General features: G+C 44.9%; 1 protein-coding gene across 2 annotated transcripts; it reads right to left on the bottom strand.

Moving 5' to 3' along the window:
• Positions 1-318: 318 nt before the first annotated feature.
• LOC102571671 (cytochrome P450 4B1) lies at positions 319-25,894 on the bottom strand. Of its 2 annotated transcripts, XM_014598741.3 has the most exons (14): positions 25,876-25,894; positions 21,667-21,992; positions 21,071-21,212; positions 19,713-19,757; positions 18,536-18,663; positions 16,422-16,546; positions 16,168-16,322; positions 10,968-11,074; positions 9,623-9,813; positions 7,910-8,043; positions 5,746-5,810; positions 4,180-4,262; positions 2,785-2,968; positions 319-1,980 (listed from the first exon to the last, which is right to left on the bottom strand). In XM_014598741.3, exons 2-13 carry the CDS (start codon positions 21,850-21,852, stop codon positions 2,785-2,787), a joined length of 1,545 nt encoding a protein of 514 aa, XP_014454227.1. In that variant the 5' UTR covers positions 21,853-21,992; positions 25,876-25,894; the 3' UTR covers positions 319-1,980. The 2 variants fall into 2 exon arrangements, with proteins under 2 accessions (XP_014454227.1, XP_059583794.1); XM_059727811.1 differs by lacking the exon at positions 25,876-25,894 and having other exon boundaries at positions 21,667-22,011.
• Between the last annotated feature and the right edge of the window lie 1,993 nt (positions 25,895-27,887).

The raw sequence follows: 27,887 nt of genomic DNA, 5'->3' as shown, positions 1-27,887 counted from the left end.
CAATAAAATGCAGTCAGACACAAGCACACAGGTGAACAGAATCCCTCTGAATCCGGCTGGGTGTCCAGCTGACACCCTCATGGGCCAGCATTCAGTTCATAAGGGCACATCTGAGTCAAACTGGGTCAATCAGCCTGTACAAGCTGATCCCCTTATGTGTTTCAAACTCAGCACGTCCCAATCTTTGGCCTCTTGATGAGCAGACCCCACAATAATTTAGGCTTCACAGGGATCTTTAGCATAGGTAAAAGAAGCGTTGCTGCAGAGCACAGGAGGAAAAAGAAGCAGAGAAGGAAAAATATACCCAATTACTACCAGTTTGCCTATAAAAGTTATTTATTGCTAAGCATATGAAATATATAATAGTACTAGTAGTAATAGCCATGCAAAAGAAAAACAAACACAAACAATGACAATAATATTCTGGTTTCACTGAGTATTTGGGGAAACTTAGCTCAAGCTTAACTAATACAGTGCAGGTTCAGAAGTTTATGCCTAGACAGACGAGAGAGAACGCTGGGAATCTCACCGAGTCCACGGTACGCAGGCTGCAAAGCTGACAGGCACAGTCCGTAGCACAATCCTTGAAGAGAGAGACGATCTGTTCTTCCAGTGTACCAAGAATAACAGGGGATGGTGTCAGCACAGGAGTTTTCTTCTTCTTTCCTTTTCTCCCTCTTTCCTCCTGCTTCTTCTTTTTCTTTCTCTTTCTTTAAGCACACACACTTACAGATTTTTATACCCTCAGTTCAGCTGCTTTGAAGCAGCTTCAGTAGTGTAAATCATTGTCTTTTCTATCGACAAGGGGTTATCTGGTTTGGACCATCTCAGGAAACTGATTGATAATCAGGAAACACTTAAGATTAGGGAGTAACCCAAATACTTGGGAGCCAGCTTGAGATTCCTATGGATGGCAGATATACCGATGGGATATTTCATGGTTTCTTCAGGAACAATAGATAGCTTGCAGCATCAGGATTTGGGATTTTTACTTGTTGTGCACAAGCCTCAGCTTAGCATGACTTTTCCAGATTTTACTATAGTCTTTTAACAGACTTAAAGCAATTATTGGGGTGCTCATAACCTTTTGTGCAGAGGACTCCCACCAGTCGTCTCGGGAAAGATACGACAACACCTGGGATTAGGGCTCCAGCAGGCTGGATGCTGTGATGAACCCTTAACCATTGTTCCAATGTTGCCTGTACCCCCTCGGACTCGGTCTCTTGCCTCAGCATTCCCTAACCCGGCAACCGAGTTTTAGTCAATCAAGTTTAAATAGGCCTCCCATAGTGGGACCGGGGAATGTACGGCCCGAGATGCCTATTAAACTTAGAGGTGTGTGTGTGTGTCTGGGGGGGGGGATAGTCCTTAGCAAATCCAGATTAGAACTGGTCTGATAAATGCTGAGCTGGGTGTGTGTGAACATGGGTTGATTAACATTGGAAGCACAGATTCCCCATCATGCAGCGCTCTCCTGCTTCTCTGGTCCCAGAATTCACTGCAGTTTCTGCTTCAGGCTTTCTGTTTTCCATCTCTCATGTAAATGAATGGTCATCTGGTTCCATCTCAGATGCAGATGAGACCGAGGGCAGTTGTTTCACTCTTATCACCCTTATCTGGAGAGTTTTAGGTGTGTCTCTCACTGCATCTTAATCAGTTTCGTTTAGTAGAGGAGGGGAGGGAGGGGGGGCGAGTCCTTTGTGAGTCAGACAGACTGCATCCTGTGCCAGGGTTGCCCAAGAACACAGAGCTGAGGCGTAACACACTACTCATCTCGGAGATGCTCACAACTTTGCAAACATACTGGAAGCGGCGTCCTCATGTACTGCTTCAGTTCTTGAGGATATGCTGGTGCACAAGCATTTGGAGTCTCAGAGGCACCAGGTTGCTGAAGGCGATGCTTGTTTAGATGTATGAATTGCTGCTACAGACAGGGTCCCAGAGGAAAGCAGACAAACGCTGGACAGAAAGCATGGTTCCCTGGGGAGGGAAATCGAACAGAGAGCAGAGAAAATGATTGCAATGTGACAATGAGAGAGGAGGAACAAGCACAGGGAGGTTGGCAGCAATGTGAATGGGGGTCTAATGCGGGAAAACTGGCTGGGAGAATGCATCTCCTTCCCAAATAGTCGGGACCTTATTACATGTTACACTGTGAGCCGCACAAATGTTGGTCGGCTTAGTACTGGCCGTTTTTTACTGACTGAAGTAATTATTACCATATTCTCTGGTATACAACACGCCCCCAAAGCAGAGGCACATCTTGTTTTGGGAAGATGGATTGAAGAAAAGCAGGTGTTGCATGTCACGGCCGAGCGTTGGCTGCACAGAGCGGGGGAAGAGGCTGCTCTTCCATGTTGCTCCCTCTCTCCTTGCAGCTAAAATGTTAAAAATGTCACAACCCCTGCCAAATTTTTGGGTGATATGGGGTCAGCCACTCTCCAGTCCATGCTGGGCAGTGGAAGCTCCTGGTGCGGGGTGGTGGGAAGGAGGAAGGAACTGCAGTGAGCCACGGGAACTGCAAAACACATACTTGGGTCTCGGACACTGCTGAGCAAGTGCATTTCTTAGCCAGGGAGGGAGGTGCTCATAGGTTTTTCTATTGCCACCATCAGAATTTGCATTCTCTTCTCCTGATATCACTTTCCCCCAACTTCTGGCGGGGTGACAAAGCACCCAGAAGTCAGAGCGGGATTGTAGTGGGGTGGGCAGGACAAGGGCTATTCTGTTGGGCAGCCACACTGCCTGCACTCTCCTGGAAACAAGTGGATCCTGCTGAACTACCTAGTTTCCATGGTCTCCGTGAAGTTTCCTTAAGAACAGGTGTATCCCGTTCTGGGACTTGAGGACGAGCTGCGGGATTGGCTTGGGGGGCTTGGCCAGGTCGGGGGAGAGTTCAAAGCGGAGCAGGGTCAGGGCGAGAGCCACTTTCATCTCGTTCATGGCAAACTGCTGCCCGATGCAGTTCCTGGGGAGAGGCAGGAGAAAGCCGATGAGTATGAGCTGAGCTCTCGCTTTTGGGGGAGCACCGTCCTCCCCAAAGATCCCCCATGTTTGTACACGTTGTTAACAAGCTCTACCATCCTCCGGTGCTCTTCGGGGCAGGAAGCTTTCTTATTCAGTGTCTGTCTTAGGGGGTCATTTTGGGGGGGACTTTAAAGGTTACTGTAAAATAAAAACCAATTGGGCTTATCTAGTCACCCTTTACTCATGTTTCTCCCATGACACATCAGCCATGACAGCCGTTCTCTAGTGCACAGTAACTTCACAAGATAGTTTGGGAGCAATGGAAACTTCAGGGAAACAGCACAAAACAAGAGCTGTTGGCACCAAATACCAGTTAGGTGTTGTGCCAAAGTACCACCGGGTCTTCACAGACAAGGGGGAGATATTTTCCAGACAGAAATAAGAAGAACCTAACTTATCATGGTGTCTAACTGCCATGTACCCCATGGAAAATGAGCTGTGAAAATACCGGATTTGTTTCCATTAAAAAAAAAAAAAAAATCTGTTCCAACCGAAACACAATGTTTTCTCCTTTGTTTCGTATCCACAGAAAAAAATCCCTAGAGTGGTTTTGGGGCTGTCAAAATGATACTCTGGCCACACAATAAGGGAAAAAAGGCTTGTTTAGAGTTAGGGTTAGCTTATGCTTTTTAAACCCGTCAAACAATTAAGCTAATTTCCAAGCCGAGATGTCCTCTTAAATTTCAGTTAGAAAATGATTAAATTAACTATTTAGACTTCTTTTTTTTTTCTTGTGAAACCATTTGGAAAATTGTATCTGAACTTGGGTCTCTAGACCACATTCCTTAGGAAATTTCCTATTTACTGAAGAAAATTCATCCAGCTCTACATGGACTTTCTCCCCACTACAAGTGATCAAGGCCTTGGTATCAAGCCTCTCTCAGATGACTGTGGCATGTCAACCACATTCTCTAGGAGATTTACTTCTTCAGGAGAGGCCTGAGGAGGCATTGGGAAGCCAATGTAATACAGACCACAGGGTCCATACACTAAGAAGGAAACTTAAATTGGTGGGGTCCATTTTGGTAGCCCCATTGGCACCTGGAACAGCATAAAGCTAACACAATCATGAAAGGTAGTTATTAACAAAATACTGGGAGGTAATGTTTGGAATCATTTCTATCTAGAGAGAATGGATGAACTCTTCCCCACCTGGATCCAGCTGCAAAGGGCAGGAACGCATGTGAATGCCTCCGGGAGGAGTTCTCCGGAGAAAACCTCATGGGGTCAAACACCTGCAATGAGAGAATACAAAGGCCTGTTTCAAAGGGTTTTAATCATCAAACTTGCTTGGTTTGATGCCAGCAAGAAGCTCAGCAAGTTTGCAAATGTATCTAGGGTGCGTTCCATGACATTTTTTCTGGGGGGCTTATGCAGAAGATGTAAGGTCAGATTCTGGCCAGTGTTGCATGGACTTCTGTTGCTGCATGCCCTTCAAGGCCAGAGCTCCAGAATGGGCCTTAGAGACCATTACAGTGCAAAGGGACTGTGATCTCTTTTTGAACAGGGGATGCGATGTCCTGGCTGGAGAGGTGAACTAACCCTGTTGGGTAGAGAGTTCAATCCAGCTTCCCTTGTGGCCCTTTCTTCCCTCCGTGCCTCAATAATAAGTCCTTTTGCTGGCTCCAGAAAGTTATTTGAATGTTCAATTCCCCCTTGTGTAGGAAAATCCCATCCGCTCGGCCAGACAAAGGAAGGAGATGGGCAGTGGCTGGTGTAACCAAGAGCTCAACTTTGCACACTTGTCCAACAAGACTGGATAATTATTACACTAGAGGTAAGGTTACTATGGGCAGAATCAAACCAGGAATACCCTCACTGCACCATCTCAGCAACCTCATCTTTGGAAGGTCTGTTGCACCTTACATCTGGACCGATACCTCTTCAGCAAGATGCAAAACGTCCCTGTTTAGGTCCAAATGGTCTCAGTAAGAAGTATTTTACTTAAGGAAGTAAATGCCAGGGCCAGGATTGGTTTAATAGAATAATAGAAAATGAGGGTGGGAGGGGACCTCTGGAGGTCACCTCTAGTCCAACCCCCTGCTCCAAGCAGCATCACCTCCAACTAGATCATCCCAGCCAAGGCTTGGTCTAGCCAGATCTTAAAAACCTCCAAGGATGGAGAGTCCACAACCTCTCTGGGTAACTTGTTCCAGTGCTTCACCACCCTCCTCATGAGAGAGATTTTCCTAATATCCAAACTCAACTTCCCTTGCTGCAACTTGAGCCCATTGCTCCTTGTCCTGTCATCTGTCCCCACTGAGAACAGTCCAGCTCCATCCTCTTTGAAACCACCCTTCATGGAGCTGAAGGCTCCTGTTAGATCCCCTCTTGGTCTTCTCTTCTGCAGACTAAATAATCCCAGTTCCATCAGCCTCCTTTGTGAGTTATATGCCCCAGCCCCTGAACCATTTTTGTTGCCTTCCACGAATTTATCCACATCCTTTCTGTAGTGGGGGGTGCAAAACGTGACACGGGACTCCAGATGTAGCCTCCCCAGTGCTGAATAGAGGGGGATAATCACTTCCCTTGACCTGCTGGTAACGCTCTTATTAATGCAGCCCAGAATGCCATCAGCCTTTTTAGCATCAAGGGTACACTGCTTCCTCCTATTTGGCTTATTATCCACTGTATCCCCCCAGGTCCTTTTCTGCTTCCTGCTATCCTGAAACCCAGCTCTTTGCCTGATCAGCCAGACCACCTGTCTCTCCAAAGTACCTCTGGATCTTTCCACACGCTTCGGTTCCAATGGAGAGCATAAATGTTCACTGAAACCAGAGAGTCTGTAAGAAAAATGCTTGTGTCATCACAGGGCAAACCTCTATTATATAGGACAATACAACATCTTATTAAAGGCCCATTATCTTCTTAACCTGAATACCTGGCACCTGGGTAGTTTTGAGTCCTTTTTTGGCTCACTTGCTACTTATTCCCGGAAGGGGTTAGTGGAAGAATGAGCTGAATTTGTTTCCTAACTCATGTCTCACTAGTAAAACTGTGTAAAGTTCTGACGGCAGAGTCTATAGTACTGTTGTAAACCGTGCTTCTAGATTCATTTTCAAATCCATTTGGAAATGTTTACTTGTCACTTGAACCGGTGCAAGCACAATGAAATTCAGCAATCAGAGAGAAAATGAGCTTAAAACTCTACAATGCTGACCACCAATCTAATGACGGTCATATCTTGGGGTCAGATTTTGTGCAACTTCCACAATCATTCACTTATATTGTGCCACTCAACTTCACAAAGTGACAGATCCACTCCTTCCATGTTATTTCAATTTGTTGCATCCGATTTATTAAATTTGCACTCAACAGTTGTTCATAGGGGTCCCATGTCTTTAGCTTTCCCTAGTGCACATCTTGCAATACAGTATAGTCCATGAGCAAATGATTGGTAGAGTTTGATTACTCTGTTTCTATGGAGGAACAGCTAGGAGCTGAGTTAGAGCACCTGATTGCTGGGGAAGAATGGTAAACTTGAGAGCCAAACACTAACCCCGGGGCAGCAAACTCCAGTTCAAAGTGAGAAACTCAACTGCCCCTGATAAACCTTTTACTAGTACAGCTGATGGAGGAATGGGTAACTTGTGAGTGAGCATTAGGATCACCAGGAAGAAGAGATAATGAGGAAGATTAGGAGCACAAACCTAAGGAAAAGAAAGAGCTGTGACCTGTTCCTTCCCTAAGGGCAGCTCTGTCTTGCGCACTGCCATCCAGCTTGGCCAACAGAGCAGAAAACACACCACTACTGTCAGCAACCTCAATTTGGGCAAGTTCTCTGCTCTTTTCATGGAGGCTCCTAGATACAGAGCTCAAAGACTCATATAGGGGACAGGGCAGCAGGTCCTAGGAGCAAGCACCGGGTAGTGAAATTTAAGCCCCAGGCTTGTGTTACTTTGTCTTCCAATTTGGGCTGTCTTGGGTTTGGAGCTATTCCCATAGCATTTTCTATCTGGCAGAATTAGACCCATGTGTCCTTAGCAGTCTCCTTGCTCCTTGTTGAAGGAATTGAAGAAACATCTAGCCCTTCACTTAGACTTAGAGGAAGCAGTATCAAAACCAGTAGCAGACAGAAGAAACAACTGGAGAATTTAGCAAAATTAAAAGGAGTGAGAAGACGTGGATACAAGGAAGTGAGGGCTTGAATTGTGGCTGACTTCACAGCCCTTTGCATTTAAGTCCTCTTTAATTGCTATCCCCACAAGGTTTTCTATATCAACATAGACAATGAGTCTACCAGTCCTACCTTGAGGTCCATAGCCAAGTAACTTTGTGCTGTGATTGTCAGCTCAGTCCTAGCATTCAATCAAATAATGTCACCTATTTTTGCTTCCTTTCAAACATTTCCATATGACTTTTGAACATGCACTAGCTCCTGGTAAGGGTCTGTATATTGTCTAGCAAATAAGGTTCCTCAATAAGGATTCATTGGTACCTCTGGGTCCAAACATAGTAGAAAACACCAACAGCAGAAGTAGCAGCAGCAGCAGCTAGGGTGTTCAAAGGCATTTAAGGGCAGAAAGAGTTTCATTATAAGTTAAAATGGAGACATGGCAAGAATAGGTGCTTTTATTTTTGCCTAGGGGAGGGGCTAAGATGATGGACATGTGGAAAGATGTATGCATTTCAAATGACAGCCTTCTTCCCAAGGCCCCCACATACCCCTAAGCCCTCAGGCCCCCACATACTCGGCACCTCTGATGGCAAAACACATGAACACTAGAAGATACTCAGTGAGATTTTCCCCTGAAATAACACCGGACAGGCCTCTGTCTTTGAAATGTGCTGCATTCAGGAGCAAAATATCATTTTAGTGGGTGTTTTAGGGATGTGACACAACTTAGAATTTGGCTTTCAAGTAGAAAATGAGCACACTAACCTTTTGGCAAGCTCCGGCCATCAATAAATGTGATGGGCTTACTGAGCTGTCGCCATACCGCAGGGGCCGGTGGGTACAAGCGCATGCTCTCCTTGATGCACATGGTGGTGTAGCTCATCTTACTAAGGTCCTCCCTGAAAATAGTCAAAGGTGGAGACTGAAAATGAGCAAGGGCCTTTCCCATAGAATAAATGCCAGAAGCATCTGTGCCTCAAACTGACGGGCCACATATACTTATTCATATTTAAAGATGGAGAGAGTAAACTTGTGACTAAAGCTTAACACTGGGTTATTAGTTATGGATTTTATTTTCACCTCGGATACAGATGTCCTGTCAGAACTTGAGGACCTTGCTTAGGGCAGGTCTATCATGTTATTTAAGTTCAACACTGGTGGCTACCTCAATTGTTCCTGGACTGATCTGTCCTAGGCTACATGATTTTGCTGCAACAAGGTCAGGATCAACTGGGCAATAGGTGGTCACTCAATGAAGTAATTCATTGAGTTAATTCATTGAGTGACCACCTATGGCCCAATTGATCCTGACCTTGTTGCAGCAAAATCATGTAGCCTGGGGCCACACCAGGTATCCGTCAAGGTCTGGGTCTCCTAGCCAAGGGTTATGGTAGTATTGTGGTCTGGGGGGAAGATGGATCAGAGGCAAACAGTGCAGGGGCAGGGACTGTAATGAGGTTGGGATCAGGCAGGAGCAAGACAGAAGTCCAAGGAGTACATGCACAGGCAATGTTGCTGGGACAAATCCCACAGGAAGTAGGAGGGGGTTTATAGCCACCTTATCAGGGGTTTGCAGTGCCTGTAGGTTCCCCTGGTCACCTGACTCCTTAATATCCTTATGGGAGGGACCTGGCTGGTGTGTGACCAGCTGTGTGGTGGCACTGAAGATCCAGCTTCTGTCTCCTGGCTGCCCCCACCCAGGTTTGAATCCCTGTGGTTGTAACCAAGAGAGCCCCAGACACCAGCTGTGAGCATCCATCCACACACCAGTTATGCTATCTTCATAGCTTACTCTGATAGAAAGTAGAGTACAGAAGAGCAGGAGGTCAGGTGCTGGCAGCCTTCCTGTGTCCTTGGGCTTTAGGCCATGGGACTTTTGAACCCGTAGGAGACGAGTAGGCTACCCGAGGTGGGATGGATTGTTGCTGAGGTTTGGGTCAGAGGGCAGACCTAGGAATGGTCTTTAGGTAGCAACGTGGACAAACCCTTCATCTCTTGATTCCCCCACCTGCAAGTTCTCTGACACCTTCAGCCACGTGTTCTGCATTTCTGCAACACCTATACAATAGGCCCTGGTCTGTGACTAAAGCTTGTCGGTATTACCACAACACGAATAAAGAAAAAGCTGTTTCATGTGGGCGTGTTTAAAGCTCTTGAATCCAAAAGCTTCTAGCAATGCCAGCTCTGACACTGGCATTACATTTTCCAAGAGAGCATTTCTGATCCTTTCCCACCCTCCCAACTTCATGTCCAACTCCAAGGGCCGGTTCACTTAGAGCCAAACTCGACCCTCTGAAATGAACAGGCCTAAAACCAAAAGGGTGTTTGGATCCTATTCACAATCTTGTTGTCACTTGAGCTGCTATTTTTTAAATGCAAAACTAAAGAAATCAACCTTCCTTTTTTTCATTCTTAGATTAAATACTTTGCAAAGAATCGAAAGGGAAGTGATAGGAAAGCAATGAGGTGACATCTTACCACTGAACTGTGTCCCGGTCTCCCAGAATCTCCTGGATCTCTTTTCTGCATCTCTGCTGGTGCTCTGGATACAGGGCCATGCAGTACAACAGCCAGGAGATCCCGCTGGCTGTGGTATCGTGGCCTTCAAACATGAACGTGTCCACCTCGGCACGTACATCCTCATCAGATAGTCCATCACCATTTTCATTCTTTTGAAGAAGGGAGATTAATCAAGTCCAAAAGAAATATTGTGTGTGAGGTCTTTTCTTTGGGGCAAAAGTTGAATTTATTTTGGTCACTGATGAAATGAATGGGCCTAGGCCTGATTTTTTTCTTTCTTTTATGTCCAGGTAGCTACACTGAAAGCAGAGGAGCAAATCTGGGGTAGGTGAGGTCAGAGCCAGGTCCAATGGGAATTAAAGCAAGCACACCACTTCTGCTGCCAATGAGGTTGCAGACAGGCTTTGATCCTGGGTATGCAGCAACAGAATATCAGCTACAAACCTTGTTATGCTTTCCTCTACACTAAGAACAGCTATATACCTTCATTACTTTTATTTTAAATTACAAGGTAAAAGAATAAAACCAAACAGAAAAGAATAAAATAGACCCCTAGAAAGAGAAAGAGAGAGCGTAGAGCGCGTGTCAGCCCTTTAAGAGACTACCCTCAACCGAGCACACAATGGTAGCTGCCTCTTGCATGTCTGCAGACATCTCTATAAGCAAAGGTGAACTAGACAGGAAATAAAAAATCAATTAATTAATTACACAGTAGTCAACATCATCTGTCCGTACAATACAGTATTCTGAGAGTCTTATCTTTCCATTAATATCCAGTGTTCATAGATTCATAGATGTTAGGGTCGGAAGGGACCTCAATAGATCATCAAGTCCGACCCCCTGCATAGGCAGGAAAGAGTGCTGGGTCTAGATGACCCCAGCTAGATACTCGTCTAACCTCCTCTTGAAGACCAGTGTTGCCAACTCTCTTGATTTTTGGCATCGTTCTTAAAGTTTACACTTCGGGAATGTGAAAAAATGAGCTATTTCTTATATATATTTAATAATACTGAATATCTGATTTCCTTATTCCTGTGCATATTAACATATTCCATGAAAATGGCTTTGTGGGGTTGGAAGAATACATTTTACCCCCAAAGCAACTGATCTCCCAAACGCTCCATATCGGACGTTCTCTTCCAACCTTTTCCTCATCCCTTTCAACCAACCGATTAGCCAAAAATAGTAGGAAGAAAGAAGCAAGCAGGGAGGAATCTCTTATCAAGAATAGTCTGGGGTGATGACAGGAGGTGAGGCATGGGCGGGCTACTTGTTTTTGCATGGGCTTATTTCAAATACTCACCTTGGTACAGAGAAGAATATCAAGAAAATCCAAGTATCTCTTCTTCTGGATCTTTTCAAGCTCTCTCTCATCTTGAAGCAACTTCTTTCTCTCACTTATTATTTTGTCTGTTTAAAAGAGTAGAAAATACTTTAGTAGGAAGTGCTGAGAGCCCATCCATCTGGGGCTACATTGTTATGCAGTCTGTCAATTCTGGGTGAGAATTTGAGGCACCTTAATTTAATGTATAAACAGTGGGGAGTATGCATCTCAAGATCCCTCTTTGTCCTAGTCCACAAAAGACATGAATTTTTACAAGCCACCAGCTGAGAGGTCTTAGTGTTTAGACCCAAATGCCCATTCTTATAGATCTGGAGACTCCTTGGTTTAATCACTTTCAGGACACGTAAAGCAGTGCTTCTCAACCTTTTAAGTGACAAATGAATTGTTCTACAAATCAGGGATTGGGCTGGACTTTTTGCTAGAGAAGATGATTCTGGCCCATAGGCCGCATTTTGCCCACCCCTGGGTTAGACATTGTCTCCCTGCAAATCACACAAAATGGTAATGAAGGTATACCTCTGTTCGTTGTAAACCCAAAAGCCAGATAACTGGGATCGTAGCGACATGCTTTATGAACCAGTGAAGATTTTGTACTTCCACTACTGAGGCTTGATTTTTTTCGAAACATGTTCCTCTGGCTCCAACATTTGTTGCCCTTTGTCTGGGAACCTACCTTCTAAATCTGAAGTCTTTCTTTTACAAGAAAACAATCCATTTTAACACCCTCATAAGCAGTAAAATTAAAAGTGTGACACAAGCCCACTTAAATTTAAACACTTAAAGTGGACACTACAGCAGACAGGTACATGCTTAAACTCTGAGAAACACAGTCTTTCTCCCCTTTACCGATGGAAGACTCTATTTCTCATAAAGCAGGAGAGTTCTCATGCAGAAAAGCTGGCAAGCAAGTGCAGGGTTGATGAATGATGAAAGTATCTTATTTTAGAAAAATATACAGGTTTCCCTCCCTTGACTTATGCGGGTTCGGTACTTGTGAATTCGCTCTTATGCAATGACCATTTTTACACCCCAAATTTGTTATGTGCCAGGTAAATTCACTATTATATGATGAGTCCTGGGGCTCTGCTTGTGCTTGCTCACCCCAGCCCCTGGGCGGCACCTGCTGCGGTGCACGTAGGTGGTGTCAGCTGCTTCCAGAGCTGCTGCAGCAGGGGTTGGGGTGTTGGGGAGAAGCAGAGGCCCGTGGCACAGTGAGGTAAGTCTATAGGGCAGGGGTCAGCAATCCCTGGGGCATGTGTGCTGAGCATGGCACATGAGGCCATTTTGCTCGGCATGCCACTGCCAGCCCAGGCTCTAGGCAGGTGCTGCCAGCCATGAAGCCCAGGCTGCTCCCAGCAGGCAGCTGGGAGGCAGCAAGCCCTGCTGCAAGCAGCCCAGGCTCTGTGGCTGGCAGCAGCTACCCAGAGCCTGGGCTGGCTGCAGTCAGGAGGCTGCAAAGAGCTCCTTCAGGCTCCAGCATTGCCTGGAGCAGATGGTGGAGGGGCTCTGAGGTGCGTGTGTAGCTACCGCCAGTATGGAGCTGCTGCCGGGGCTATGGAGCCTGGTGCAGCCATTTTCAGCCTGCCTGCTGCAGATGCCCAGAGCCTAGGCTGGCTACAGGCAGGGGCTGGTGGTGGCACCGGGCTATTCCCCATGTTTGCTGGGGGGGGGAGCAGGAAGCAGTTCCCCACCCCACCCCCCATCATCGTAGCCCATCCCAAGCACCAGGAAGAGCCCGGTGCCACCGCCAGCCCTCCTGGTGCAGTGAATGGGGCCCTGGGTGGGCTGGGTCATGGGGCAATCCCTACAGTGCAGGAGGGAGCGGGACAGCACCCTGCCCCTCCTGCACTCCCTTCTGCTCTGTGGGGGGGGTCTCAGTTTGGCTGCCCCACCTCAAAGTCTAGGCAGGATAAAGAAACTTATAGATTCATAGATGTTATGGTTGGAAGGGACCTCAATACATCATCGAGTCCAACCCCCTGCATAAGCAGGAAAGAGTGCTGGGTCTAGATGACCCCAGCTAGATACTCATCTAACCTCCTCTTGAAGACCCCCAGGGTAGGGGAGAGCACCACCTCCCTTGGGAGCCCGTTCCAGACCTTGGCCACTCGAACTGTGAAGAACTTCTTCCTGATCTCCAATCTAAATTTGCTCTCTGCTAGCTTGTGGCCATTGTTTCTTGTAACCCCCGGGGGCGCCTTGGTGAATAAATACTCACCAATTCCCTTCTGTGCCCCCGTGATGAACTTATAGGCAGCCACAAGGTCGCCTCTCAGCCTTCTCTTGCGGAGGCTGAAAAGGTCCAGTTTCTCTAGTCTCTCCTCGTAGGGCTTGGTCTGCAGGCCCTTGACCATACGAGTGGCCCTTCTCTGGACCCTCTCCAGGTTATCCGCATCCTTCTTGAAGTGTGGCGCCCAGAATTGCATGCAGTACTCCAACTGCGGTCTGACCAGCTCCCGATAGAGGGGAAGTATCACCTCCCTGGACCTATTGGTCATGCATCTGCTGATGCACGATAAAGTGCCATTGGCTTTTCTGATGGCTTCGTCACACTGCCGGCTCACGTTCATCTTGGAGTCCACTAGGACTCCAAGATCCCTTTCCACCTCCGTGCCACCCAGCAGGTCATTCCCTAGGCTGTAGGTGTGCTGGACATTTTTCCTCCCTAGGTGCAGCACTTTGCATTTCTCCTTGTTGAACTGCAGTTGTTTTCTGCCCACTTGTGCAACCTATCCAGGTCTGCCTGCAGCTGTTCCCTGCCCTCTGGCGTGTCCACTTCTCCCCATAGCTTTGTGTCATCTGCAAACTTGGACAGAGTACATTTGACTCCCTCGTCCAAGTCACTGATGAAGACATTAAAGAGTATCGGTCCAAGGACCGAGCCCTGCAGGACCCCACTGCCCACACCCTTCCAGGTTGAGACCGACCCATCCACCACGACTCTTTGGGTGCGACCTTCTAGCCAATTCACCACCCACCGGACTGTGTAGTCATCCACATCACAGCCTCTTAACTTGGTCACCAGTATGGGGTGGGATACCGTATCAAAGGCCTTCCTGAAGTCTAAGTATACAACATCCACCCCTCCTCCTGTGTCCAGGCATTTCGTAACCTGGTCATAGATAACTTGGATAACAAACTTAACACTGCCTGCTAACAGGCAGGTGTGTACCCACCCTCCTCCTCCTCCAGCATCCTGTGGCTGGCTTGTGGGGGGTGGGGTGGACGTGAACCTGGCAGTGGCAGGGGGAGAGGTGGCGCCCCCTTGCTGCAGGGATTTGCGGTGCCTGTGTACCCTCTGCCTATGTCTCGCGTATCCCCATGGGTACATGTACCACAGGTTGAGAAGCCATGCATTAAAGCTCATTAGCTTTTGTTAAGTGCCCTCTAAGCATCTCAAAGTTATGTTACTTCATGAAAGGGTTAACTCTGGGCTGTGCTACTTAACTTGTGTTAAGGTAACTTCATCCACTCCACAGGGATAAAATGAGCAATTTTCAATCCTCCAGCATCCCAGGATGCTCTGCTCCTAGCTCCCCTTCCTCCCTCCCTGACCCCCCCCCCACAAGAGCAGGGATGGAGCCCAGGTGTCCAGGCCACCTCTATAGGCATAGAATCACAGACAATGAGGGCTGGAAGGGAGCTCAAGAGGTCACCTCCAGTCCAACCTCCTGCTCAAAGCAGGACCAGCCCCAACTACATCATCCCAGACAAGGTTTTGTCTAGCTGGGTTTTGAAAACCTCCAAGGATGGAGTTTCCACCACCTCTCTGGGTAACCCAGTCCAGTGTTTTAGTACCCTCCTAGTGAGAAAATTCTTCCTAATATCTAACCTAAACTTCTCTTGCTGCAACTTGAGCCCATTGCTCCTTGTCCTGTCATCTGCCACCAGTGAAAACAGTCTAGAGAAAAGGAGACTGAAGCGGGGATTTCATAGCAGCCTTCAACTACCTGATCGGGGGTTCAAAAAAGGATGGAGCTGAACCAAGTAAGACCAGAGCCCTCAGTCTTTCCTCATAAATCATGTCCCCCAACCCCCTCACTTGGTTCAGGCTTTAGCTGTCTTTGCTTTTCACCTACCTGTCAGTAGCCCACAAAGGTGTTCACCTTTAATGGGAAGTTGGGTTGTTCTTGCTGCAGCTGAGGTTCATTGAATGCAGCCTTCATCTCAGCTGCTTATCCCACACCCAGCAGGCTAGCCAGCTTTGTTTCTGCCTGTTTTCAGTAACAGGAGCCTCTGGCTCCCTGTTATGCAACCTTGACCTTGCACCTGCTCAGAGCACATTGTAACCTTAACAACGCTTTCCATTCCATATGGTCTAAATGGGTGCATCTACACGTGCTCATTTACTGCTCAGTAACTGAAATTACTGCACAGTATGGGTGCACATCTACACATGTATACTCATACTGTGCAGTAAATATGGTGACTTACACCAACATGAGTGTAAATTTGGCACCTGCATCATGCATGTATCAAGTTTATGCCCGATTGGTTACTGTACAGTAACACCTGTGTAGACACCTCATTGCACAGTATCACTGTGTGTGTGGACTGACTTGGGACTAACTTTAGCTTTAATGCCTTCATGTGTAGATGTCAGCTTATTTCCGCTTACTGAGCAGTAATTTAAGCTGGCATAAATGTGCATGTAGATACGCGCAGTGTAATGTGTAACTTCACCCTTATTGTGGCAAACAGACATTTATTTCTGGCACAAATCCATTGAGCAGAAGGTGAGATCTTTTAGTATCAGTTCCTGCTATAGACTGTGAAAAACTTGAGAGACAGCAGAATACGAAAGTATTTCAAATGTATGAGAATTGTCTTCTAATGATCAAGCAGTACTGCAGAGAGGTTAACCAGCTTACTAAAGCCCCCACAGTAAATCCATGGAAAAGAGCAGAAACCAGAGCAAACTTGATCCTTGATGTACTTCCACTGGAGTGGAACGGAGTTGAATTTGGCTCTAGATCTTTTGAACCCCAGTTTTTGTCTGACCCACAAAGCCAAAGCAGGAAAAAGTTTCGCTGCTGTTTTATATTCATCAAGTTCCTCCGGTGATGCACCAGTTTTCTGTGGTACAAATGTTAATTTGACCAACTAAGGCAATATCTTGCAATCAAGAGCAGATGGAAAGGAGGGCCATGAGAAATACCTGTATGGAGATGTGCTAGTCTGCAGGCCTCATGAAAACGCCGTCCTTGGGGACTGATTCGATAGAGGAAATCACTGTGATAGAAGAAACAGCGGTACCTTTGGAACACCAAGTAGGTCAAGTCATACACAGCTCGGACGTAATAATCCAGGTCGCTGCAAGAAAGGCAGAATTGGATAACATTTCAGTGAGGTGAATATGGGCATGAGGAGAGGGAAGATTTAGATCGGGATTGGAAAGAACCTGATACAAACTTGTCAACCTGGCAGTTGCTACTACAACTGAAGGCGCATTTCATGATGCTGTCCAAAGTCATCAAACTGACATGCTCAAAGAGCTCCACTGACTTCTTCTGCATGATTAGCTGTTCCCATTTGTCCTAAAGGAAAAGATGGAAAATCCCATTCTTGAGAGGTCTTGAGTTACCTTCCTTGCCTTTTCTATCTACACCCTGCCAGATTCACATTAGTAATTATATGCTGGCATGCAAGCAAAGAATCTGATCTAAAACGTACGCTGCTGACTGGGATTAGTATTTCCTTGTGAAATCAGATTACAGAATTATTTTTTTAGAAGTGGAGATGGGGCTGAACTTAAACCCTGACTTCCCCTTCTCCAGGGGTATAGATTAGTATATATTTGCAGGTAGGCTTAATAGCTTTGGGCCTGAAACGAAAACCCAAAGGCAAACTTCTGGCAACATGGATAAATTTGGAGCCAAGTTTATAAGGGCCCATGATATAGTTTGATGATTTCAACACTGAATAGAAATTAATCCATATAATATAATTTCCCACTTTATTTTTGGGAAATGGGTCAAAATTTGGCAGGAAGACCGGAGTGGGAGAGTCAAATACCTTTACTGACTGTTGGGCTAATAGATTTTCTATAGTGCCTATTACCACAGCTATCTCTAAATCAGTAGTGCTTAACCATTCACTCTGTGGGCTGGCTGGGCAGTACCATGTCCTCCTGCAGGCCCAATCTCTAGTGCATAGAGTGGGCACAGCAGGGACCCAATCCAGGCTTGGCCGGGACTTGATCCAGCTACATGACAACAGTCCAACCCAGGCCCAGCCCAATCCAGCCACGCTGCACTTAGAAATTTGGCAGGGGAGGAGGAGTGGCTGTGTTAATTATTACTTCTACCCCTCTGCCCAATTTCCTGACCCATACAGCCCTACAAGCTGGATGCCATGGCTCTGAGAGCCAGATTTGGTCCATAGGCTAGGGGTTGAGTACCCCTGCTCTAAAGCACACAAGAAACTGCTGGACGTCAAGATGTCCTAACTTTGACTCATCTTATCTGATGTCATAGTCAACGATATTCTGATATACACCTGTCAATATAAATTGATATTGAGCACTTGTGTCCTTGTGGCACATCAGCTATGTTTCCAGCTGAGAAACCCAAATGTTTCTATTCTCTCCTCAATCAGTTGTTACTGAATGACTTGTTTTGGTGCTTTATCTCATTTGCTGACAGGGGAAACCAACTCTGGGAAGTTAAGGTTTTTGCTAATTAAGAGGCAAGAGAGAACTGTTATAACTGAGCACTTAGATCATGGCGAGTATACTCAGTGGAATTACATCATGGGTAAATTTGGCTGAGCCTGTATCATCATCATCAGGGACAGCAAACTACAAATTGATGGTTTCCATTTAAGGTATTTTGAGATGGAAGAAACCTCCCAAAGGCTGGCCTAGAAATTGAGTACACTACACATCCTTGATAACAGTATATATACTTCTTGGTTTGGTTTTTTGTTTTTGTTTTTTTCAATTCAGCCTTACCTCTACTCTTCTTTCTCAGTGCTTTTGTTGTTGGCTCTGATGTGCTAGGTTATTGTAATCTAAGTGTACTTGTTTTTTCAACGGGTCAGTCTATTCCATGGATTTATTTTCTATGTTCACCACTACTGATCCAAGAAATGTTATTCTATTGTTGTCCATTTTGCCAGATGAAGCATAAGATGTTGGACCAAACCCTCAGCTGGTGTAAGCTATTGTAGTTCCACTGACTTCACAAAACCCTTGATGAATTGCACCGGGGAGGACCTGGGCCTTTTAATCACAGGGTGGTAGTACACTTCTGGGAAGGAAGATCTATGAAACTTCTCACTCCAATCTCCTCCAGTCCTTCAGTCCCAGTTATTGTTCTAGCTGTGTAGCTAGAACAATAGCTCCAGTAACAATAGTGGGACAATAGCTCCAGTAACAATAGTGGGACAATAGCTCAACAGAACAATATAATAGCTCTGGTAACAGTAGCTCTAGTAACAAAAGGTAGAACTGTTGTTTTAGCTGGAACACTAGTTTTACTCTTAGCTAGAACAATAGTAGTAACCGCAGTAGTAACCATTCCTACCAGCATCACTTTGGTAGAATCAGAAATCAATGTCACATAAGGTTTCAACACATCGTAGTGAAATGCTGGAGTCAACAGCCTCCTGTGTTTGAACCACTTTGGCCCATCTAAGACCAATAATCCCTTTCCTGGAGGAACAGAAAGAATAAAGAGCCAGTCAGGTACTTCTCTGTACTATAAGTTTCTATTATTAATATTGATAGCATCAGCAGTATTGTCCGTCCCCTTGTGTAAAATCGCTATATCCTTTAGCCAGAACTCAAAAAGGGGAATTGGTCACAAATATTTTTTTTAAGCTATTCTATTTCAGAGAAGGAAAAACTCCCCAAATATTTAGTTTCCTTTTCTTTTATTTGCCTATTTTTGTTTGTTTGGGGCTTTGTTCGTGTCCACAATTTTCTAAATAATATCAAAGCTCTATCAAGGAGTGATTTCTTAACCTGAGCTGTTTCTTATCCTAGGGTTTTGGTCAAGCTGTCTTTTTTGTTTCCCCCTTTTCTTCAATACACATCCACTGAAGATATAATTGTGCTAACCAAATAATTCCTGTCAACCTCATTGGACTCCAGGGTGGGTGCAGTGGCATCACCAAGGGAAAAGCTGGAAAACACTGAAGCCTGAACATTATGTAAATGTGGTAAATAGCACATTTACATTGCACAGTTGGGAGTCTGAATTGGCTGTGAAATCTCAGATATAAGGTGCTGTTGGAACAGGATTTTGGATTCTGGAACAGGCTCCCCAGAGAGGTGGTGCAGTCTCCATCTTTGGAGGTTTTTAAGAGCTGGGTAGACAAAGCCTTGGCTGGGATGATGTAGTTGGGGCTGGTCCTGCTTAGAGCAGGGGTTGGACTAAATGTGACCTCTTGAGGTCCTTTTAAACCCTAATTTTCTATGATTAATTAGAGGTCTGGCCTAATCTACATATTAACCCCTGTGTTTAACATGTCACCCCCAATAGCTTCATATTGGAAAATCATCATTTCTAGCTTTATAATAGGAAGGACCCCAAAAAAGAAACTATGTTCAAGACAAAAATCACATCAAATATGTGGTATGCCATAAACCAATAAAGGAAGGAAGTTCAGGGCTCATGCTTAAGGGCATTGAGTATCCTTGGTTCATCTTGTGCTTTGTCCCTTTCTTCAACAGCTGCCATCAAACACAAGTCTACATACCGATCCAGGGTACTAAGGGACCGTAGGATGTCATACCCTTGGGATCTGTAAGATTCAACACAGGAGGAAAAAGCACAGGGTTAAGAGCTGAAGTATGGACATCATGAGAATGAAACTCTGAAGTTACACCAGTGATATAAAGAGAAACTTTCTTTAATTACTGTAACAAAGTGTTCTTCTTTGCATATCACACTAATCATGTCAACATGGGGGAAGATAAGAAAAATATGGTATTAGAGAGATAAGTGAAGAAGGATATTTCATGGTGGAGGAACATTTTCAGATCAAGACCTTGAGCCAAATCTCTGAAGCCAAATCCCAGGTCTCAGCTACCCCAGGGACCATTTTTGCATAGTGATCTACCAGGATAGCTTCACTCTTCTGGGATCTTTTAAATTGTGCAACAACATGCAAGGAATTGGGGTAATCCAAGCTTAAACTCCATTTGGGGTATGCTCCAAATCTCCCCTTTCCCAAGGTTTCCCATCATAGGGGGAGCAAGATGTTACATACAGCAGTGGATAACAGTTCATTGAGGGCAAGGATTATACTAGGTACTTGTACAGCATTTAGAACAATTAAAACCTGGCTTAATCAAGGAATCTAGGCACTACAGCAGTACAATCATCACCGTCATGGCCATGTTGTGGGTTCAATTCATGGATACAGGAGCCACTTTATTAAAGAGGTTTCTTTATTCATGCCAACAGCACCCTGGCAGCCTTGAAACTCCTCCTCCAGCTTTCTTTCAGCTCTGCCTATATGTAACTATATGCAACAGTGATATCCCGGAGGGGAGCCAAGTGATAGCCTAACCCTCAAAGGTATACAGTTCTCACAATTCTCATTAGTGCTTCCGAGACTACAGAAAAGAGAAGGAAAGGAGGCTTGAAATGTTCAGTAGGGGACCTTGTTATATTGACCCAAATATCTTTGGGAAATGTTTAGAAGCTATGGAGTGCAGAAAACCTTAGGAGAGACAGCGAATGAGCTGGACAGACAGATGTCCTAAGAGTTCAAGAGGAGGTTAGATAGGCATCTAGCTGGGGTCATCCAGACCCAGCACTCTTTCCTGCCTATGCAGGGGGTCGGACTTGATGATCTATTGAGGTCCCTTCCGACCCTAACATCTATGAATCTATGAGTTTCAGTTGCTGTTTCAGGTTCTAGGTGAAGATATATCAGATGTGCCAATAATTATCTGGGGACCTAAGAATTCTGGAAAGGGTATAGAGGAGGCAGCAACAAAAGCTGAGAGAAGACCCATGCAGATAGGTCTCAGGAACATATCGCTAAGCATTTGGGGTGGGGAAGAATCAACCGGAAGAGCTTTCTGAAACAAGATGCAATACCCTTACCTCCTCGGCCAAACACGGCTTTGGCAAAATCAGGATGAGTGATGACCAAGACAGGCATGAACCCTCCAAACCATCTGGTGAAGACAGGGGAGTATTTTTCAGACCAAGACAGCAACGTGTTTAATTCTTCTTCTTGACGGATCTGCAGTCACAGGTGAAAGAAAATGAGTTTAGAAGAAAATAAGGGGGGAAGGGATGAACTCTGGAGAGCCTCAAGCCATATCCATGAAATATGGGGAACGGGTTGAGTGCACTTGCAGGGAGGACATCCCCAGGGTGAGGGTGAAACAGTGAGCTGGCAAAAAGAGAGCCTGCAGTGGTGAGTTGGAGCAGCCCCTGGACTCGTATCTGGTGATGCCATTCCAGCCATTCAAAGAGGGCATCAAGCTGGTCTAAATAGCAACTTCTGGATTCTCCCAACACAAGTTTCCTCATAGCAAAGAGCTCCCATTTTCAGTCTCAAATGAGGATCAACCCAAAAGAAAATAGGATTGCAGCCTAAACATGCATCTACTGTATTGGCGAAAGGGGAGAAAATGAAAGCTGATAACATCCTTTCCTAAAAACAGCTTCCCCATGCCTCACACCTTCTTTACCTTATGGTTGTGGCCATACAGCCAGTGGCTGGGGGGTCCTGGGAAACTCTCATAGATTTTGATGAGCTCTTTTTTCTTCCAGTAGAGCTGGAGCACTTTCAGCAGTGTCAAGATGAGGCAAAACCCTACAGACAGGGAGAGGGTGGAAAGGGAAAGCCTCACTATTTCCTCTAACAAGTAGGCCATGATCCTGCACGTTCCACCAGGGACTGGTCTCCTGTTGTTGCCTTTCTTGTTTCTGGTGCGTCTGTCCGTCAGGCTTAGTCAAAAAAGTCCCTCCTCTGTCCTCTAAGAAGTGGATCTGGAATAATGTGTTGCAGGGCAATCTGTGAAGGGTTAAGAGAACAGGGATAGCGCTCAGTCTGGCAATACAAAACTTGAATTTGCATAGCAAAAAGGTTATTCAGACACCGAATTGCGTAAGAGGAAACCTCCCCTTTACAGAGGATTAGGGAGAGTGGTTCTGTAAATACAGGTTATTTTATAACTTGTTCCTGCTGTGTTTATCGCTTCTTTCTCCTCTTCTACCCCATGACCAGTCCAATAAATTGACCTCAATTCCCACATGCACACATTATTTTACTTAAAATTAAGGAGCTGCATAACACTAGTGCCTAAATACGCCAGGAGGGAGCAGGGTCCTGTTCTACTTGTGCATTACAGGTCATGACATTGTTAACAGAATTCCCTTTTCACCTAGCATCTCCAAAGAATTCAACCCAAAATTTATTAACCATTTTAACTCCATTTCAGGGCTTTAGACGTAAGAGCCTAAACATGAGGGTATTTGGAACAAGGCTTTTAATTTTTGTCTTTTTATGAAGAACTGGCTGCTGGTGAAATGCTGATCCTAATAAACCTTCAGACTTGTCTGTAGTCATGATAGGTAAATGGAGGTGTGTGGAGTTTGCAGTGATGTGTGTATTTATCCAGTCCATCCAATTAAAGGCCAGAAGGCATGGCTCTAATCATGTATTCCCATGCTGTCCTTGACCCAGACTGTAGGGATGAAATTACTCTTCCCTACCAAGTATAAGAACAGAATTGGGCCCAATGCCTTCTGGTTAAACAGGGGTGTATATAAAAATGCTTAGAGCAACCTACAGAAGAGCAAGAATCCACACGATGGCTTGTTGTAGCAAGCTGTGCCTGTTTTCTAATGATTGCAACTTGCCGTTTCTATTTCCTCTTGCCTTAGGGCCTTGCTACAAGGAAGTTTTGGGCAGCTCTTGGAGCTCTTAACCCCTGGATTGTCCATACATTAACACTCCTAAGTAGCTTAAAGCACTCGTTGTGCAGCTCAAAGTTATGCCATTCCAGGGCAGGATTACCTCTGATCCTCACCACCCAGTTCTTGTTCCACTAAGGTGTGGCCACATCCCACAAATGTGCTACACAAGCTGAAGCCCTCCAGTATCCCAGTATCACACACAGAGCAGGGATAGAAGCCTGTCCTGGCTCACCAAGCCTCTAGCAGCAACTCACAGCCACAGCATCTAGCCCTGTCCCAGTTCACCAGGCCTCTAGGGGAAACTCACAGCTGTGCATGTAGGGAACAGCCAGAGAAGGTTTCTAGACAAAGGGTGGGGCTGCCCCAAACTCCAAGCTAGTACTAATACCAATCAACATTTGTACAGCTCGCAGCATTGGGTGTAACAAGGCCCCTGTGAGTCCCATCCCTATGATAGGGTCCGCAAATAATCAAGATCCAGTGCAGTGTAAGCAGCCCATTTGCACCAAGGCTGAATTTGTCCCAAGGTACAAGGAGCTAGGAAATCTTAAAGAGGGTTTGTTGTCCACCTGGCATTTTTTTTTGTCTGTTTTATTTTTCTTTCCCTATTTTTCATAAGTTAAACCAGTACAAATGTTTAGATAGACGTGGAAGATGCGTGTAAGCCCTTGCTATTGCCAACAGTGACGTCACATAAGCTTATCAAGATCCATCTTAGCATTACTTAGTATTTTTTGCTCTTGTCACTCCTCTTCCACAGCTGCTCTCTTCTAAAAGTGAGACACTTTCTTTTAAATTCCAGCCTAAATGCATTCATTATTAGGTTATACCTATACATTCTTGTGCCAATATTGTTCATTTAATTTAAATAGCATTTTTCTTTCTGGTGTGTTAGTTCTACAAAACCTAAGTTTTTAAGTACGTCTACTGGTATGAAGTCCCTTAGCTGGTATAAAATGGCCAGGCTCCATTCTGTGGATCAATGGTGCTACACTAGTTTATATCTTTCAAATGTAGAATCATAGAGCATGAAAACTATGTGAAAACTTGCACTAAACCCCAAGGCCTTGAAGTTACTAAGTGGCCAGAACAAGTCGTCTGATGATTACTAAATAGTGGCATTTCACCCAGTTGGTTGTTGCTTGCCAGTTAGGTAGTGTTAGTTATTGTGGAAACTTATGACAAGTGGTATCGGGTTTGTAGAAAAGCCCACAGGAGGTTGTTGGGAACACACCAGCAATGAATAACTTGTTGAACGGGAGCAAATGTGATAAGTTTGCAGAGAGAGAGAAACATTTCTTGAGTCCACACAGTGCACGGATGACTCACGGCATCCTCCTCCTCCCATTTTTCAATGAACTGGTAACCTGCCGCTCTAGATTCCTTTAACATCACGTCTTCAGCGAGACGTATGCTCATGAGAGGTTCTACAAGCCAACAGGGCACAGTGCAATCTAAGCCGCCTGTTTGTGCCAAATTCAGCCCCGGTGCCCATTGCAAGGAGTTGTAAAATCTTGGGGCTGTTCTTCATTCTCTTCTTGTTGTGCTGTAAGGACCTGGGTATCAATAGTAGTTGCAAAGGATACTGGACTAGAAGTATGTGTAACCCTCTGTTCCATCATGTAATCCCTTTCATTGGCCAATGAAGTCCCATTTTAACGTCAGCTGTCCCCCTCATTGTTTTGATTCCAGAATAGATTTTCTTTTGATCTCCATTGTAAATGCACCTATGCTGTACTTCTTCCAGCTTACACCAGTCTTCTGTTTCCCAGTACTTACTGCCTCAACCCTAATGCCATCTCTGTGGGTGACTGTAGAGGACCACAGACATAGAAACCTTCAGCTGGAATGAAACGGCATGGCCCCATCATGACATTTGTTGAAGTTTTACCAGTTTTTATACCTTTCAGGCACTATTGGGACCTCTGCCAACCCCTGATAGTCCCAAACCTGAACCACCAGTTAGAAAACAAACTGGAGATCTGGCTCTCGCCTTAACACAATGTATCCCACCTTGGAGCAAAAAATGGTATGTTGTCCCTAACTCATCCAGGCCTGGGTTGGGCTGTCCCCAGCCAGCAGTAGAACTGGCTAGTCTACTAGGGCAAATGAAGACCGTTTGGGCAACTCACCCCTGGGCTTCTCACTGCCGGGCTCCTAAAGTCCAGTCCTTTACTGGGGTCCCTCAATGATGCCTGCCTCTTTTACCCTCCTCATGAAAAGGCTCCATTCCTCCACAGGGCTTCTTCCCACAGCTGTGCTTCACTCTACTTTCCACTTCTTTGCCACCTCCGTGGCTTCCGAGTAAGCCCCTATCTCTGCTTTCCCCTAATCACATGTGGACAGTTACTTCCCAGGTGATCATCTTTCTAATCAAGGACTAACAGGCAGGTCCTTGACATGTCCTCCCTTGCCCCACCACCATTACAATGTGTCTGATCCTGTTTCATAGGAGGAGCCTCCAGCTCCCTGTTACAACACCGAGCATACCAAGATCTAAGTTATCGGTAACCAAGGGCCTATAGGGTTTTCTGGGGAGGGGAAGACAGGTAATTCCTGGTTTTCTAGCTGTTTATTGGACAGCCTGTGGGCTGACTCAGAAGGAAGTCTCATTGGGAGCTAAAGGATCCCAATTTTGTTACTCTTGAGTGGTTTTTCTGCCCACTAGATGGCAGCTGTTATCCGCCACGTAATCCTGAATCATTTATGGACAAAGTACTTATCGGCTTACATGGCAATGATATTTTAATAGTCACTATTTAATGTATGCAGCACTGACCTGCCTGTGTAATCTCGTGGCAGTTCAGATAAAAACAAGCCGATAAAGGGTTTTATCATTTAAATTGAGTCCAAGCAAATGCAACAGCGATCTGTTGTCCTCATTTTGTGGGATCAATGTTTCTAGCATGGATATGCATTGCTTGCTGAGGAATAGAAATGTGGGGGTTACCATACATGTTTCTGCTCATTATATTTACCTGATTCCTGCTTATCTCACATGCTGATAGCCCCCTCTCCTGTTCAGTAGCCTTGATGTTCCATGAATCAAATGATCTTTTTTCTTCAGTCTTGGTCTCTCTCAGCCATTTCTGGTAATATCTCTCTTCTGTTTCTCAGCCCTATAGTCTATTTTTAGTTCTAGCTAAAAACCTTAACTCAGGCGTGGAAACATTAACTCAGGTGAACATCGACTCAAGTGTAGAAATGATTGGCAGTGAAGTGTTGGATGCACTGTCAAGATGCTCACGAAGGCTAGATTTTGTTTTATGAATCTGAATAAGAGATGTACATTTAACTATACGGGCTACAGGACTAACAAAACAATATCTTTGACTATTTTTGCCTAGTTAATTGTTCTTTTTAAAAGTAAAATATAATCCAGCAAATTACATACATTCCAATAAAGTTAAATTCATTTTTGCATTGATCCTAAACTGAATAATATAGTCCTAGGCCCCTACCATATTAGTAGGGATTCTAGTTCTTTTTTATGTGGAGAAAAAGGGGTGTTGTGTTATACAGGAAGTTGCACCACACCTTCTGCACCCTCCTTCCTTTTCAAAATCCTAGATCTACCCATGCTCTTACCCTAAACCCTTGGAGCAGAGGAACCAGTGGGTTCTTGAGAGGAAGAAATAATGTTCAAGAGACAGGAGTTTCCACTCCACTAACATAGGTTTCTTCAGCATGTATCTTACACTTTCATCCTAAGAAATACAATAGTTACCTTGCAAGTGAGTCTTGCTGCCTATTGTGTTGGCCATGCAGTCCAGGGTCTCACTGGGGCATTCAGGGCACAGTCCAGTAGACCCAAAGACCCTTTGTTCCTATACAATTGTTATACCTTTTGTTACTTTCATATTCATTCTCTTTACTACAGCTATTACTGGCTATTTACAGGCTCTTTATATAATCATGTAATTATTGGGTATTTTCCTAAAATCTTATATGCATAAACATGCCTGGACCTGCATATCATTCTTATCATGCCCCCTCTCTTTCTCCACACTACTACTGCCAAGGTTGCTGCTTTGGCCAAAAGGCATAGCTGCTTACTCAACTTAGTGACCTCCTTACCAGTTCGTTTCCTATGCAACAAAGAGCAGGTGTGGACACTGGCAGGTTTATGGTTACAATGCTGGCCATTGGAATAGATATTTCTGCACTGCTTTTATGCACTTTTACCCCATTACAACTGAATTCCCACCTAAGGATTTTTATAATTGCATTAGTCAAAAATATCAGGTGCTTTAAGATGAGTATTGTAGCTCAGCTTTTAAATGTGGCTGGGGGTCTTGGGCTCTTCTTAATGTATAGTGATGACAGGAACTTTGAAGTGGGGATCAACATTATCAGAGTGTGTTGTATGGGGGGGCATGTGGCTGGAGGTAGAATGAAGACATGGATAAAGATATGGAGAGCCTCGTTGACTTTGCCAATCAATTATGTATGTATACAGTTACCTGTAAGTAAATTAAAGAGACTAAGTTAACTTAAGTTTAATAGGTACAGGCATTACAAATCTCACAGAATGAGTCAACTAAAGTGTATGAGCTCAACCTAGATCAAGAGGGAAGTCTTTTATAGAGTCACTGTTCATTGCTCTTTAATCTTTCCTGACTTTCCTTTCAAAGAGCAGAGATTAAATGCAATTAACACACAAATACCAATAAGGATTAAGTGCACAGATGTTAAGTGTGTGTCTAATATGTATAAGCAGATGTTTTGGTCGCATGTGCCTGAATGTCCCACATGGAAGCACTCCCCCGGCACACAGAGGGAACACACTTACTGCAACACTCCCTCAAGAGCAATATTTTAACATTGACTTCAGGGAAAAAAAGGAAAATCAAACCAAAAAATTATTCCATTCCAGTAAAGTTGGAGGAAAATTATTTATTAAAAAGTGTTTCTGCAGAATATTTGATTTAAAAAAATATATATATTCTATTCCAAATTAAAATGGAAGACTACCTTCCACTGGAGTAAC

Source organism: Alligator mississippiensis, chromosome 5 (assembly GCF_030867095.1).
Source record: "Alligator mississippiensis isolate rAllMis1 chromosome 5, rAllMis1, whole genome shotgun sequence".
NCBI classification, from domain to species: Eukaryota; Metazoa; Chordata; order Crocodylia; family Alligatoridae; genus Alligator; species Alligator mississippiensis.
Note: the sequence above shows the minus strand (reverse complement) of the source record. Positions and strands in the feature narration are given on the sequence as shown.

Coding starts and splice junctions, on each gene's coding strand:
- LOC102571671 (XM_014598741.3), bottom strand. CDS start 21,852: ATGGCCTACTTGTTAGAGGAAATAGTGAGGCTTTCCCTTTCCACCCTC. Junction 18,664..19,712: donor TCCCTTAGTACCCTGGATCG/GTATGTAGACTT, acceptor CTGTTCCTCCAG/GAAAGGGATTATTGGTCTTA. Junction 11,075..16,167: donor ACTAGCACATCTCCATACAG/GTATTTCTCATG, acceptor TCTTTTAAACAG/ACAAAATAATAAGTGAGAGA.